Source organism: Dermochelys coriacea, chromosome 7, assembly GCF_009764565.3.
Source record: "Dermochelys coriacea isolate rDerCor1 chromosome 7, rDerCor1.pri.v4, whole genome shotgun sequence".
Classification (NCBI taxonomy): domain Eukaryota; kingdom Metazoa; phylum Chordata; order Testudines; family Dermochelyidae; genus Dermochelys; species Dermochelys coriacea.
The window spans coordinates 91,283,633-91,300,260 of NC_050074.1; the positions used below are offsets into that span (position 1 = coordinate 91,283,633).

General features: G+C 40.6%; 1 protein-coding gene across 1 annotated transcript in view; it reads left to right on the plus strand.

Annotated features, from left to right (window-relative positions):
• Nucleotides 1-16,628, plus strand: part of PAPSS2 (3'-phosphoadenosine 5'-phosphosulfate synthase 2) — a 38,743-nt gene that overhangs the window by 19,171 nt on the left and 2,944 nt on the right. Inside the window, exons 7-10 of the mRNA XM_043519370.1 lie at nt 62-173; nt 4,612-4,817; nt 10,733-10,868; nt 14,729-14,997. Coding sequence (XP_043375305.1) covers nt 62-173; nt 4,612-4,817; nt 10,733-10,868; nt 14,729-14,997 — 723 coding nt within the window. The remainder of the gene's footprint in view (nt 1-61; nt 174-4,611; nt 4,818-10,732; nt 10,869-14,728; nt 14,998-16,628) is intronic.

The window sequence follows — 16,628 nt, forward strand, 5'->3', positions numbered from 1 at the left end:
TCAGTTCTATCTTTGAAGCATTATCTGGAAATACAAGTAATATCTGATTCTCTTTTTTCAGTTGGATCTACAGTGGGTCCAAGTCCTGAGTGAAGGCTGGGCCACACCACTGAAAGGATTTATGCGTGAGACAGAATATTTGCAAGTTATCCATTTTGGCACCCTGAATGATGGTATGATTCCCTGCTTCAACATTTTTTGTTTTAAAACTTCCAAACAGACTTAAAATTGTTTGAAACAATTAAATGAAATATGATTGTCAATTATATACCAAAGATTAATCTACACTTAATGAAAAGGAGTACTTGTGATGCATCCGATGAAGTGAGCTGTAGCTCACGAAAGCTTATGCTCTAATAAATTTGTTAGTCTCTAAGGTGCCACAAGTACTCCTTTTCTTTTTGCGAATACAGACTAACACGGCTGCTACTCTGAAACCTACACTTAATGTTTGAGTTTTTTTAATTCCTCTCTTGATGGATGTGCACCTGAGTAAATAGCCTTATAAAGAACCTTGAGAATAGCAAGTGGATGCATTTAACTGTGCGGAAGAATATGAAAACTGACAGTCTATTTTATTATGGAAGGGCTCCCAATGCCACATGCACAGATTCCATTAACTGGCAGTTCAAATATTTTAATACCATTATGTAAACTTTCCCTGTTCAATTGTACTCAATTAAATATAAATGCAATATCAAGGCCAATGCCTAAGGATATTGCCAGATTGAGTTTGTAGTCCCCTGTAGGAAAGAAGACCTGTACATTGGAAACAGAAGCCTGTATATGTCTTCAGATATTTTTAGGTCGTCTTTCTTAAGGCTTAAAAGCATAACTATGGACCTGAAATTTCATCTCTCATTAGCAATATACTGAAAGGTTAACCTTCCTTGGTTTTGAAGAAGGTAATCAAAGAGATGATGGTGAAGGAACTAGAGTTACATCTTGGCCTGGGAACAGTAGACGGTCCTGTCCCTGATTTTAGTTATGGGTTTAGTAGTCACTTCCTAACCATGCTTGCAGTTAAGATGTCCATGTTGATTTTGTTAGGTCTTTTAGCAGCTGTTTACATAACTGACCATAAGGTTTTGTTTACTTGCTTTTGGAAGCTTGAAAGAATGGCTGGAGATAGTGAATTTGATCTTTTGTGTCTGAGGCCCAAACGCTCATGTAGAGTAATAACTCACTTTCGCTGACTGAGATTACTCGGAGTAAGGTATTGCTCAAAGTAAATAAGGAATGAAAAATCAGACCCAACAGACTAAAAAGGGGGCTAATTAATTCTTCCACTGTAAAAGCTTTCCTCTGTAGAATTCTGTACTGTCACCACTCCTGTTCAACATGTACATACCACCAACATTTTGACTTGCAGCATTGCTAACATGCAGGTGACCCTCAAAACCATATCTCCTGTTCATCAAATCCACAACTGTCATCTTTTTGCTGATCCCAGTGCCTGATAAGCTAATTTGGTCTCATCAATCTTTATATTTAACCTCATGAGACAAAAGTGTTGAAGCTGGGAACAGGGCAAGTGTAGCTTTGTCAATACATTTTGAAGTCTAAAGATCGCATTGCTGTAATCCCTGCTTTTGGATTCCCAGGTGGCTCTTGTGGCCCCAAGCGCCTTTTGACAACTGCTGGCCTGGTGGTTGTAACTCTTTCCCTCTGATGCAGACTTCACGGCAATAATCCACACCTCTAACTTCCAGGTTAAACTGCTGTTTTGTTGCTACACTTGAATATCACCATGCAGCACCATTTGGATCAGATTGCAGAGGTTCATCACTTGAGCGGGATGCCCCATGATGAGTTCACAGCACCAGTGCTCTGTTTCTTGTACTGAATGTCTTGTTTTGTGTTTTATACTGTTGGTTACTATGTGTAGAGCCCTAACTGGCCTGGGACCCACTTATCGCAGCACTTGCTTTTTTTCATTGTGTGTGAACTTCTCCACAACGGGCAGCAAAGGTATTGTCAGTTGCAGTCCCATGCCACTGGCATCTGCTGTCCCTGATGGTCTGAGTTTGGTGGTCACTGTGTATCTGTTGGGCTGGCTTTTGACTAACATTTCGAGAGCAGGAAGTGAGGTTCTCTGGCTTTCATAGCAAAGTCCTTATTTCTTTATTAGTGGTTGTATTTAGTGATGTAAAGTGGTTAGGTGCAGAGGCAGTGGACATCATTATATGTTTGTTTGGGACTGGACTTTCTTAAAAAAAAAAAAAAAAAAAAAAAAAAAAAGCAGGCAAGTCATCCTGTCTGATTAGCTTAGAGTTTGAACCCTCAGCCTAGGACTGACCAAAAAATAGTTATGTCTTGAAAGGATGCAATCAGAATAAAGTGAGCAGTAGAAGCATTGGCACTTAACTATCCAAGTTCATGTTACCAGTTTTTACTAATAATACATTTTGAGTCCCATAACCTCTTAATAATAAGTCACACTTACATTTTAGTAATTTGGCTATGTTCAAAACCCCCTGTCTTAAATATGTTCCACTGTATCTGTAGGGTATACTGAGGTGCCTTGTAAAGTATGTAACCTCTCCTGTGGAACAAGAAGTCACGTGTGGTAGCATAAGAGAGACATTCCAAACATGTAGAAATATCTAATTTAATTTTATTTACCTTCAAATGGCTCAAAAGGTATACAATAAGATTAATTAAATCCTTGCCACACAGATTTATTGGGTGGTACTGTTCTCCCCTTTAGAGATGAGAAGTAGTGTGCTCCAAAATTATTAGGCTAGAGTCAGAAAATAACATGACTAATAGGGGCTGGATGAAAATTTTCTGTCAAAAGTTCTTTGACAGAAAATTGGGCTTTCAGTTAAATGAATTATTTTGTGACGCGTGTCTGCTTTCTGTGGAAAACAGGGTGTTTTTGTTTGGTTTTTTTTTTTTTTGAAAAAACAAGTTTTTAGTTGAAAACATTTGGTTGCGGTGTGGTGTGGTTTTTTTTCTTTTTGTTTTTTTTTTTTGTTTTTTGTTTTTCGATTTTTGTAAATGCAGAACTAACCCCCCTCCACTTCTCAATCAGTTCTACTAATGAATTCTTTTGAATGCATGCAGCTGGCACACAGCACTTGGATTGTCTTACCTGTGTGTGTATATATTTTTCTGACTATTTCATTATGGAGAAACTATACACATTCAATAGCTTTGGGGTGAAATAAGTGTTATGAAAATGTAGCAAATTAAATAAATAGCACTGAACCATACAGAGTAACATTTAGTTGATAGCAAAAGAGGGGAAAAAAATAGTCTTGACAGTGCAAGGAAATATCCAAACTAAATTATGCAATAGCTGTTTGAAGTTTCAGATTGATTTAGTTCCTGAATCTATTACTGTAAATTTTTTATTTTTGGGGAAGTTAAAAACCATAGGTGTTTAGTTACATTTTTATTCCCCTAGGAAAGGGTAGAGTTGGTAACTCTAGTTAGTATGTATTTAATTGTTTTCCAGATACTATGGAAATAATTACAATTAGAGATTTTAACATAAATTATATAAAATGCCATAGAAAAATAAAATTGATTACTGGAACTGGCACCAAGCTGTTTATGATCCAACCAGTTATACATAATACCAGACCTCCAATACGCCATTAACTAGGTTCATGAGAATACTAATCATATAGCTTTGCAAGTTGTATTTGCATATATCAAAAGTGACCGTTCTTTATATTTGCAAAAAGAAAAGGAGTACTTGTGGCACCTTAGAGACTAACAAATTTATTAGAGCATAAGCTTTCGTGAGCTACAGCTCACTTCGTCGGAAGTGAGCTGTAGCTCACGAAAGCTTATACTCTAATAAATTTGTTAGTCTCTAAGGTGCCACAAGTACTCCTTTTCTTTTTGCAAATACAGACTAACACGGCTGCTACTCTGAAACTTGTTCTTTGTATTGTAATTAAAGCTGGAACACCGTAACCCAAATAAACCAAAATGATTTATTTAAAAAATTATTCCATGTTTTGTTGCCACATTGGCTTTACTAATTGATCTGAGTATTGGTTAGTATTATCTAAATAAATAGACCTGATATGAGGTTGCACTTTTGACTTTTTAAACACACTTCTGAATTTGTGAAATCATGTTTCAGTCAGGAAAATTTAAACAAAGGGAAATTTACCTGGTTGGATCACACATGACTACATTTTAAGTACCTGATTGTGCTTGAAGCTAATTTACAACTACTGCACATAGATGAATGACAAACCATTTTATAAAAATTGAAATGAAGAATGGCAAAATCTACATAGTGTTAAAATCATCACATGAAAAATCTCAAGATGCTAAATCAGCAGAATATTGAAAATTTGTCTTAGATGGCCACATAATCACTGTCACAGTTACAACTGCCAAATTGTTTAATGATTCTAAGAATTTTAATTCTTGTAAGGAAACAAGGAGGAAAAAACCTAACGCTAGAGTAAAATCTGTATGGTCATGTGACTGAATGAGGTCTTTAGACCAATTGATCCAGCATCTACGATCATTCATTCAGTCCTGGGTTAGGACTTCCTCTTTCAGAACACTTTCATAAGAGCTGTGTGTGTGATGCTTTAGCCATTTTAAGTATATTAAAATATGATGGTGGTCTCATCACAGATGGCATTATAAACCTGAGCATTCCCATTGTGCTCCCTGTTGCTACGGAAGATAAGAACCGGCTGGATGGCTGCACTGCATTTGCACTTGAGTATGATGGCCGAAGGGTAGCAATCCTCAGAAACCCAGAGTTCTATGAACATAGGAAGGAGGAACGCTGTGCGCGTGTGTGGGGGACAACTTGTGTGAAGCACCCACATATCAAAGTAAGTGTGTTAGTAATTTCCTTGTTTGCAATAATAAGTCTTCAGGAATTAAAAACTAAGGCAACCTGTAAAGTAGAGAGCATGGAATAGTATGTTAGGAATATACATGGTGTTTTCTGTATTCAAAGTAAAATGCAAGGAACCATTCACTGGAAAAAATTGCTTTAGGATCGCAAAGGAGAATTGATTTCTTGATTTGTAAACAGTCTCTGAACATGTTTGTTGGTTAACAAGAGAGCAATTTATTCCATCAAGCTCCTGCAACTCAAAATCAAATGCGTGGGGAGAGGGTGGATATAGAACACCACAAAAAAGCTGGAGAGTTTTTTCTACAAAAGCTCTTTATATACATAAGTACAGTTGTTGGGGGGAGGGGGGATTTATATAGCTAAAACATCTTCACATTTATCCAATACTTTTTCACTCCCTAAATTTCCATGTATCAGTGTTTTAGTTTTCTCTCTGATGCGATTCAACATTCTAGCATGCCAAATCACTGGCTGAGAGCTAGAACTTGAGGCATGAAACAAAACATAATTAAAATGAACTTTGAATGGAGCTTTATACTACTGTCTACTAATCATAGAAGAATGTTGGGATTTTTTTTAAATTTTTTGCATCTTTACCTACCTCTGAACAAAAACACTAATAATTTTTCATTAGTATGTGGTACATACTAGTTAGTGTCTTTGCTTAAAATGAGTAGTCAACTTTGACTGTCTACTTTCAAAACCAGCAGTCATGTCAATTCTGCTTATGCATAATGAAAACAAGGTGTGTTCTGATACTGCTGTGTTGGTTTGTTTGTTTTATTTGTGGGAATTGGTGTAACAATGCCAGTGGCTGTGTGGACCACTGTGAAATCACCACCAAGAAGAAAAGAACCCCATGAATATTAGGCATTTAATGCAGAAAAGAAAAACAAAACATGCAATATGAAGGCCAAGATCCAGAACATCAGCTGATGTATAGCTGTATTGGGCCCAGTGGAGCTACCCAGTTGATACCAGTTGAGTGGCATTTGTTAAAAGAACAACAAGATACTAGACAAATACATGCTAGATCAAAGACTACAATACAGCACAATTCCTAGGCATTTTAAAGCTGCTTCAGTGGCATATACATACGTTGACTGACACTGTTGTTCATCTTTTGGGTTAACTTAAGCGTGCTATATCGGTCACATTTTGAGCTCTAAAGTCTGTTATGAACTCCCTAGGCATCCTATTGGCAGGAGTTATGTGAAAGGACCCACGGAATGGAAGCATTTTGGGTCACCCTTGCAGCAGCCCCTCCCCAGCTAGTGCTGTGTGCTACTTGAACTTTGCTGGAGCACTACACTTCCCCACCCAGAAGAAGGAAAACTGTTTGTTTTGTTTTCTGCTTTTTATTGCTGCTTCTTTCCTCTCCTGGCAGACTTTCCACTATCAAGTTGCATGGAGCGTGAGGTGCATTTAACCTTGTCTGTTACATTTATGTAGTGTCTTATACCCTGACTTTTCCAAAAGAAAATGTATCCAGTAATTTAAAAAACAAGGAAGATTAAATATATAAGCAGAATCATGCCTAAATAAAATGTTTTTGAAAGTATCCTACACTAATTGGGTGAAAGGGATCATGAAAGCTATCATTTCCTCATCCTAAGGAAAGGAAGGAGTAAGAGCAGCAGAATAAAGACAATGGACTTCAAAAAGCATACTTGAACTGAACGGGTAGATATGTTGCTATCCGAAGAAAATCTAAGGGAAAAAGGAATTCAGAAGAGCTGACCATTTCTTAGAGACCATATTACAGGCCCACCAGCTAGGAAGAATAGTAAGAGGCCAATGCGGCTCTATCAGGAGCTGTTTAATGATCAGAATATCAAAAGGCAATCCCACAAAAAGTGGAGACATGGACAAATTGCGGAGGAGGAGTACAAAAGAATAGCACAAGCGTGTAGCGACAAAATCAAAAGGGCTAAGCCCCAAAATGTGTTACACCAAGCAAAGGACAAAAAAGGCGATAAGAAGAGGATCTATAAATACAATCTGAGCAACAGAAAAACAAAGGGAAATGTAGGTCCACTACTTAGGAGGGAAAGAGGGCTGATAACAAATGACATCAAGAAAGCTGAATTGTTTAATGCCTGTTTTGCTTCAGCCACCATTAGAATGGTTAACCGTGACCTGATACTCAACACATTTAATATTAACAACAAGGGGGAAGGAACACTAGCTAGAATAAGGAAAGGTTCAAGGACACTTGGATGTATTCAAATCAGCAGGGCATGATGAAACTCTCCTAAGGAACTAGCTCATAGGTGGGAAAACTACACCCCGTGGGCCACATCGGGCCCTGGGAACTGTCCTGCCCAGCCCCTCCCCTGTTCCTCCTCCTCCTCCCCAACTTTAGCTCACTGTACTGCCAGCACCATGCTCTGGGTGGCGGGGCTGTGAGCTCCTGGGGCAGCACAGCTGAAGAGCCACGGCCTGACCTGGTGCTCTGTGTTGCGTGGCACAGCTGCCTGTCCTGGTGCAGCTGCGCCGCCAGCCACCGGTGTTCCAGGCAGCGTGGTAAGGGAGCAGGGGGCGTTGGATAGAGGGCAGGGGAGTTCGGGGGAGCAGGGTGATCAGGGGTGTGGGTGGGGTAGGGGTCGGGGTAGTCAGAGGGTGGGGAATGTGGGAGGAGTTGGATGGGGGGGCAGTCGGGACAGGGAGAAGGGGTAGTTGGATGTGGCAGAGTTCCGGGGGGGACAGTCAGGAAGGAGAGGGGGTTTGGATTGGCCGGCAGAGGGCAGTTAGGGCCGAGGGGCCGGGGGCGGTTAGGAGACAGTCAGGGGCAGAGAGCGGGGGCTGGATGGGGCAGGGGTCCCTGGGGGGCTGTCAGGAGTGAGAAGTGGAAGGGGTCAGATTGAGCGGCGTGGGTCAGGTCATGCCTGGTTGTTTGGGGAGGCAGAGCCTCCCCTAACTGGCCCTCCATACAATTTCAGAAACCCGATGCAGCCCTCAGGCCAAAAAGTTTGCCCACCCCTGAACTAGCTGAAGCAATACTGTAACTATTAAATGTTATCTTTGCACGCTCATGAAGGATGATGCAGGACCCAGACAACTGGAGAAGGACAAACATTGTATCTATTCTTAAAAAGGGGAACAAAGAGATTCCAGGAATTATTAACCAGGCAGCCTAACTTCAATATCCGGAAAGATATACTGAAACAAATTATTAATAAATTTGTAAGCACCTGGAGGATAATACAGTTGTAAGGAAGAACCAGCATGGATTTGTCAAGAACAAATCATGCTAAACCAACCTATTTCTGTCTTTTTGACAGGGTTACTGGTCTATGGATTGGGGGGAGCTAATAGACACGATATATTTTTATTTTAGTAAGACTTTTGACACAATCCCACGCCCACTTACCATTCTCGTAAGCAAACTAGGGGAATGTGGTCTAATTGAACTTATAATAAGGTGAGCGCATAACTGGTTGAAAGACAATAAGTAAAAAGCAAAAAGAAAAGGAGTACTTGTGGCACCTTTAGAGACTAACAAATTTATTTGAGAAGCAGTTATCAATGATTTGCTGTAAAACTGGGGGACCTATCTAGTAGGGTCCCTTAGGGGTCTGTCTTGGGTCTGGTACTATTCTATACAGTAACTCCTCGCTTAAAGTGTCCCGGTTAACGTTGTTACGTTGCTGATCAATTAGAGAATATGCTCGTTTAAAGTTGTGCAGTGCTCCCTTATTATGTCGTTTGGCAGCCGCCTGCTTTGTCCTCTGCTTGTAGGAAGAGCAGCCTGTTGCAGCTAGCTGGTGGGGCTTGGAACCAGCGTGAACCAACAGCCCCCTATCAGCTCCCTGCTCCCCTAAGTTCCCTGTGTAGCCATGTGCTGCTCTTGCCCTCTGCCTTGGAGCTGCTCTCCAGAGCCTCCTGCTTGCTGGTGGGGGGGGGGGAGAGAGGGGCTAATGTCAGGGTGTCCACCTCCCCTCTACTCCTGCACCCCACTTACCCCATATCCATAGAGCTGGGGGAAGGGACGGGGGCATGATGGGGATCAGGATGGAGGGAGCTTCCCGGCAGCAGCTGCTGAGGTCTCAGCTTGCTGATTAACTTAACAAGGTAATGTACTTAAGAGTGGTGTCCGCATACTTAAAGGGGAAATGCACATCTCCCTCTCTCACACAAGGGGTGTCTCTGTCTGCCATGCTGTCTCCCATCCCTCCATTCGTGCTGCCTTGAAGTGTGTGAGGCTACATTAAAAACGAGTTAACCCTTGAGGGCTCAGCCAATTGTTAGTTCATCATTTAGCAGTAAGGCATTCCCTGGGAAATATCCCATCCTCTGACTCCACCACCTCAACCAAGCGTCACAATCATCATCGCTGTGTACAGTATTAAATTGTTTGTTTAAAACTTATACGTGTGTGTGTGTGTAGTCTTTTGTCTGGCAAAAAAAAAAATTTCCCTGGAACCTAACCCTCCGCCATTTACATTAATTCTTATGGAAAAATTGGATTCACTTAACATTGTTTCGCTTAGTCGCATTTTTCAGGAACATATAATGTTGTTAAATGAGGAGTTACTATATTTCCATTAATGGCTTGGATAATGAAGTGTAGAGTATGTTATGAAATCCACAGATTACACCAAACTGGGAGGGGTTGCAAGCACTTTGGAGGACAGAATTAGAATTCAAAACAACTTTGACAAATTGGAAAATTTGGTCTGAAATCAAGAAGATGAAATTTAGGGCTTGTCTATATTGAAAACACTGCAGCCAACACACCTGTACCATTGCACCTGCACCACTGTATAGCTTCAGTGAAGATGCTGCCTACTCTGACAGGAGGGGTTCTCCCGTCGGTATAGGTAATCTACTTCTCCAAGAGGTGGTAGCTAGTATGGGAGAATTCTCCTATCGACCTAGCACTGTCTAAACTGGGGATTAGGCTGATTTAACTGCATTGCTCAGAGGTGTGGCTTTTTCACAGCCCTGAGCAACATAGTTATACCAGCCTAATTTCCTAGTGTAGACTAGGCCTCGGGAAAGTACTTCACTTGGAAGGAAAAATCAAATGCACAACTACAAAATAGTAAAATAACAGGCTAGGCAGTAGTACTGCTGAAAAAGATCTGGGGGTTGAAGAGAATTACAAATTGAATATGAGCCAACAATGTGATGCAATTGTAAAAAAGTCTAATATGCTGAGTTCTGTTAACAAGAGTGTTGTATGTAAGGCACAGGCAGTAATTGTCCTGCTCTGCTCAGTCCTGGTGAGGCCTCACCTGCACTACTGTGTCCAGCCTGGGCTCCACACTTTAAGAAAGATGTGGACAAATTAGAGAGAGTCCAGAGGAGAGCAACAAAAATGATAAAAGGTTTAGAAAACCTGACCTCTGAGGAAAGGTTAAAAAAAACTGGACATGTTTAGTCTTGAGAAAAGAAGTTTTGGATTAGGGGCAGAGAAGAAGGGGACCTGATTAGCCTTTAAATATGTTTAGAGTTGTTATAAAGAGGACTTATTCAATTGTTTTCCATCTCCACTCAAGGTAGGACAAGATATAATGGACTTACTCTGCAGCAAGGGAGATTTAGGTTAAATATTAGGAAAAACTTTCTAACTATATGGATAGTTAAACACTGAACTAAACGTCAAAGGGAGGTGGTGGAATCCCCATCGTTCTGGAGGTTTTTAAGAACAGGTTAGACAATCACTTGTTCGTATACTTGGTCCTACCTCAGCCTAGATGACCTGGCAAGGTCCCCTCTAGCCCTGCATTTCAAGGAGAGAAACACTTAGGTTAGATGCAGCCACTGATAGTTGTTCTGTGGAGGCATTTAATGAAAGATAAAATTAATACAAATGTTTTAGTATTTAGCAGATATCCTGTGACTAATATATGTATATGTGTGTATATTTATGATTTATAGATGGTGATGGAAAGTGGGGATTGGTTGGCTGGTGGTGATCTTCTTGTGTTAGAGAAAATAAAATGGAATGATGGACTGGACCAATACCGCTTGACACCACTGGAGCTCAGACAGAAGTTTAAAGAAATGAATGCTGGTGAGCATATGACTGTGATATTATACCCTCTTCACAATCTCAGGTGGTCTAGTGCCTAATTATCCTTTGTCTCCCTCTAAAAGATCCTCACTTTGAGACAAATAACACACGACTAACTACAGTAAAGTGGAGCTGAAACTAGATCATTTCCTGCTAGGTAATTTTCAGCATGCAAACTACCTGAAAAAATTCTAATAGATCTGTTCCTGTTGCACGTGTGTGATGTGAAAATTAGACATTTCACAGACTTCTAGCATTGAATTATTTTGCTGAGGTTGATCAAAAAGTATGTGAATATGTGAGGTTGCGTTCTAAATGATTTTATAAAAATATGCTAATAAGTGTGAATATAATGTAACTGGAATATGCTTCATGCAAAAGGTCTCTTGTAAGGTATCATTACAAAGCTTATAATCTACTGAGTGTGGTCATCCTATTTGTATAAATGTATCACTCTTGTATCTGAAACTACAAATATGAAATATAAATCTGAGATCCTGTTGTAGTTATGCAAAGCGTGGGCCGTTAATGATGGTTTGGAATCTTAATGGTTCCCATCAACCAGGACAATTGACTGTGAATGGCTCTGTTTGCAGACAGGCCTTCCTGTGAGTCAGGCTGGGAGGAATGAAGGCTTGGGGTTTTACAGTGACATGTGATTATGTCTCCTGAACTGGAATCCATCTTTAACCTGGTGTCCTTCCATTGAGAAGGAGGGGTGGGAGCCCAGAGGGACAAAGGATTCCCGCCTCATGCAAAAGATATATAAGTGGGTGGAACAGAACAAAGGGGCAGGAGGAATCATGAGGAATCCCCTAGCTACCACCTGAGCTGGAACAAGGGCTGTACCAGGGGAAAGGATTGTGCCCAGACTAGGAAGGTGTCCAGTCTGTGAAAGAAAATTATTGAAACATCTCTAAGGGTGAGATTTTCTGTATTCAGTTTTATTACTGTACTAGACTTAGACTTGCGTGTTTTATTTTATTTTGCTTGGTAATTCACATTTTTCTGTCAGTTACTACTTGGAACCACTTAAATCCTACTTTCTGTATAAAATCACTTTTTATTTATTAATTAACCCAGAATATGTATTAATACCGGGGGAGGGGAAGGTGCAAACATTTGTGCATATCTTTCTATCAGTGTTATAGAGGGTGAACAATTTATGATTTTACATTGTATAAGCTTTATACAGGGTAAAATGGATTTATTTGGGGTTTGGACCCCATTGAGAGTTGGGCATCTGAGTGTTAAAGGCAGGAACACTTCTTAAGTTGCTTTCAATTAAGCCTACAGTTGTTAGGGGACGTGGTTCAGACCTGGGTCTGGGTTTGCAGCAGGCTAGCGGGTCTGCCTCAAACTAGGTAGGACACTGAAGTCCTAAGATGACAGGGCAGGAAAGCAGGAGCTGAAGTAGTCTTGGCACATCTTGTGGCAACTCCCAAGGGGTTTCTGTGATCCAACTCGTCACAGAATAGTTAATAGTTCTCTTTATGATTAGCCCAAAAATGAAATAATATTGTAGATCTAAATATAAGACTTGGTTTAGTCTTCGCTGCTAAATTTCTGTGTCTAATAATTAACTTCAAGGGCTTTGCAGTTTTCTCATCATAGTATAGATAGAAAATATTCTTATTAATATGAATAATAATTTGAGTATATTAGTACTATATAGTTGAAGCTTCACTGGAAATCACAGGCTTGTCATGGAGAGGCATGCTATTTGTACCAAATTCAGTCTGATTTTCCCCTATACGTGCCTCCCTAGTTAAACAGGGAGCACCATAACAGCTAACCCCACTTTCTTCCTGCCACTGGGATCTGTTGCCCCCCCCAAGTAAAAAGGGTGAGCGGATGGAACCTGTGATACCCACAAGACAGGACTTTCTGGGCAGATGAAGAGTGTTGCTATATTGAAGCTCCAGTGTGTTAGTTCCTGGAAGGCTTCACCAACATTAGAGAGACTAGATGGGTGAGGTAATGTCTTTATTGGACCAACTTCTGTTAGTGTAAGAGACAAGCTCTTTTACACAGAGCTCTTCATCAGGTCTGGGAAAGGTTACTCAGAGAATATGTCTACAGTGTATGACTGAGTCGGGCTCATAGGGCTGTTTAATTGCAGTGTAGATGTTCAGGCTCGGGCTGCAGCCTGAGTTCTGGAACTCTCCCACCTCGCAGGGTCCTAGAGCCTGAGCTGTAGCCCAAACCCAAACACCCACATCACAATTAAACAGCCCTTGTCCAAGCCCGCGAGCCAGAGTCAACTGGAATGGGCCAGCTGTGGGTTTTTAATTGCAGTGTAGATATACTCAGAGTGTCACAGCTAAATACAAGGTGGAACAGATTATTTAGCATAAGTAGTTAACACATATCCTAAGGGGCCATTCAAGATGAAGTGGCCCATTAACACCTCTGTAGTCATTGGACAAAAAATAGGGATTAGTAGGTTACAGATGGTTGTAATAAACCATAAATCTGGTGTCTCTCTTCAGTCTGTGATTTTTAGTGTTTACCAAAATTATTTAGGCTCCCAGACTCATCTTTTGAAAGTGTTGGGCAGATTTGAGAGGGCAGATATGGAGTGATCATTTTGTGGAAAGAGTTCACCCCTGAGTGATAGTGTTTTTGTCTTTTAACATTTTTCTGTGTGAGTTCATTTGAGAGCATAGTGTTCGTCTCATTTTACCCACATAGTTATTATTGGGGCATTTAGTTCAATGGATGAGGCACATCACGTGTTGTGATATGCATGTGTAGAACCCACGGAACTTGAAAGGTGTGTTGCGGGGGGCGGTGGAGATCGATCATCATAGCAGTGAAGATATGTCAGCAGGTTTTGCATCTGTTGTTCGGCAGGGTGTGGTGCTGCTTTGGGTTGTGTCCTGGTTGGTGGGGAACTTGCATTTTATGAAATGCTTGTTGAGGTTGGGGGGTTGTTTGAAGGCCCAAAGAGGAGGCTCAGGAAACATTTTTCAGGATGTAGTCCCCATCAAGTGTGGGTTGTAATTGTTTAATTACAGTGTGGGGTACAGTTCCCAGTGTGGGGGTACCAAGTGACAAGTTGGGGTGTGTGGTTAGGGGAGTTTTTTTTTCTCTTTATTGAAGCAGGTTCTCTTGGGGTATTTGGGTGGCCTGTTTCATGATGCAATCTACTTTTCTGATGGTGTGTCTTTGATTGGTGAAGGCAGGTTTAAGTTTCTTAAGGTGCATATCTTGGGCTTTTATCCTGGGACCAATCACCAAAACATGTCCACACTGGGGAGAGAAGTTCCACAAGTCACCTACAACTCTGCATAACACATTTGACCTTGTTTTAGAAGGCAGAGGGTTCTTTTATTGTAGATTTTTCCAAACTCCCTAAGCATTTTATTGAACTTTGAAAACAAACAAATATTTTCAGAAGTGAAGTTTAGAGGATGATTGGAAATACACTTTCTAATGAGAAGGTGAAAAATACATTGGCCACAGAAGGATGATATAACCAAGATCAACCTCAGAGAAAATGTGCACAATGAAAAGATTTCACAGAGCATTTAAGAGGAATAATACATATTTAATTTAAATATTGTAGCAACCATTCCCATGTGAAGATAAAGTTGCTTATTTTGTTTTCTTCTGTGTTTGTGCAGCACCTAGCACAATGGGATCCTGGTCCATAACTAGGGCTCCTAGGCACTATGGTAATACAGATCATTCATACAAATAATAATATCAGGGAACTTAAACAGTAGAGGTTGTCACAATTTGATGTTCATGACTTACATAGTGTATAAATGTACTTCCTGTTAGGTGTTCAGGTTAGTGCCGTTGTTAATCATCTTATCAGACTTATGACACTGTTCTGAATCTTTCTTTCTTAGATACTGTATTCGCATTTCAGCTGCGCAACCCAGTCCACAATGGTCATGCTCTGCTCATGCAGGACACCAAAAGCCATCTGCTGGAAAGGGGTTATAAACATCCTGTGCTTCTGCTTCACCCTCTGGGAGGCTGGACCAAAGAGGATGATGTGCCACTAGCGTGGCGAATGAAGCAGCATGCAGCCGTGCTTGAGGAACATATCCTAGACCCAAAGTCAACTATTGTTGCAATCTTCCCCTCTCCCATGTTGTATGCTGGTCCAACAGAGGTAATGTATTTCTTAAGTAACAACCAACACCTTGAAGTATTCACAGAATTTTAAATCCATAAATATGGCTTTATTCAGAGAACTGACATAGAAAGTGACATCTGAGGTACCCTATTCATTCTTCATCAGTAGCTTCCATATCAACTCTGCTTACAGTACAAGTCGATAAAATTTGCTAATTGACAGGATTAAAAGATCAGACCAATATCTGAAAAAGTCTAGCTGTAAATTTTGCTTCATACATCATCAGATTAGATTTTGCTGTACTGGGTCTTCAACCTGGTAATCTTGGTTCTCGGCATAACCTAAACACACATGACTGAAAAACAGGGAGTACATAAGAGCCATTTTTATTGAGCTATGTTTCTGGCAATCATTTTTATATAGTTACTTACATTTTTCCCCACTTGTGCTGGTCTATGTTGTAGCTGAATTTGATACAAATATAAATACAACTTTTTACCAAAGTAATCTAAAAGCAGACTTCCTAAATGATAAAACTGTCTCACTCATCTTTGAGAACCTGTGCTATCTCCCAAAGCATCAGTGAAAGAGGGACTTTTTAATAGTCGTACAATATGTTTACATATTTCCTTCACTGTTCACCACATGAATGCACCTTTGTTGTATCATCACATTAACCAGGGGTTCAAATTTTAAAAAGGCTAGACCTCACAGAAATACCAAGGTCTGCCATCTAGGCCTCCATAAGTACTGGCAACTTGTTAAGTCTCCCATGAGTTTTCCCTCCTTCTACCCTGAGCCATCTGAATTCCCCCAGTAGGTCTGTTCTCATTCCTACCTGCTTGCAGGGTGTAAATTCTTTACTTTGTAGTGCCCACCACTCAGTCTATCTGCCTTCCCTTCCTGCTTCCCCTCTCTACTCATTTTGTGCTGGACACTTTATTTGGAGGCAGTGGAACTGCTATAGATAAACCCGTGGCACTATCTCCTGAGTGGTCCACGTTGGCAGTGACTGCTTATAGAACCAGCCTGTGCTGAAGGTGAAGGCTACACAAGGCATGGTGGAGATGTAATGGATAACTTGGCTTTTGACTCCTTATTAATTTCCACTCCTTTGGGAGTTTCTGGTCATGGACACTCATTATTTCAATTTTCCCCAGTAATTCTTTCCCTAAAGCTAAGGAATAAATATCCTGAGGTAGGCAAGTGTGGAGGTTAGGATAAAAGCACGAAGGAATCAGAACTTTCCTCACAGTTTCATCTGCTCGTGCAGCATATACCTGTCTCAGCTGGGCAGTCACTTGACTGCAGTGTAGGAACCTTCAGCCTCTTCCTTTCACGTGAGCTTTTACAAAAGTTTGTGTCTCGTGGCTATTAAATAACTAGGAAATAGAACTACAATATTATATAAATCCTGAGAGAAAGGAATAGTAATTTATTTCTGGGAGAATTACTTAGCCTTTTTAACTAGTAATTTCAGTAATACTAGCATTATTTACACAGCACCCCAGGGGTGCAGGACATTTGGTGGTTATACATTTTTTACTGAAGATGGACTGTCTCAATTTCTATTTAAATATTGAGAGGGTGACAAAAGGGAAGGGAATGTAGCTGAGCAGAGACTGTGTACAGATTGTGAGGCACAGAGAGTGTATATATATCCAGCC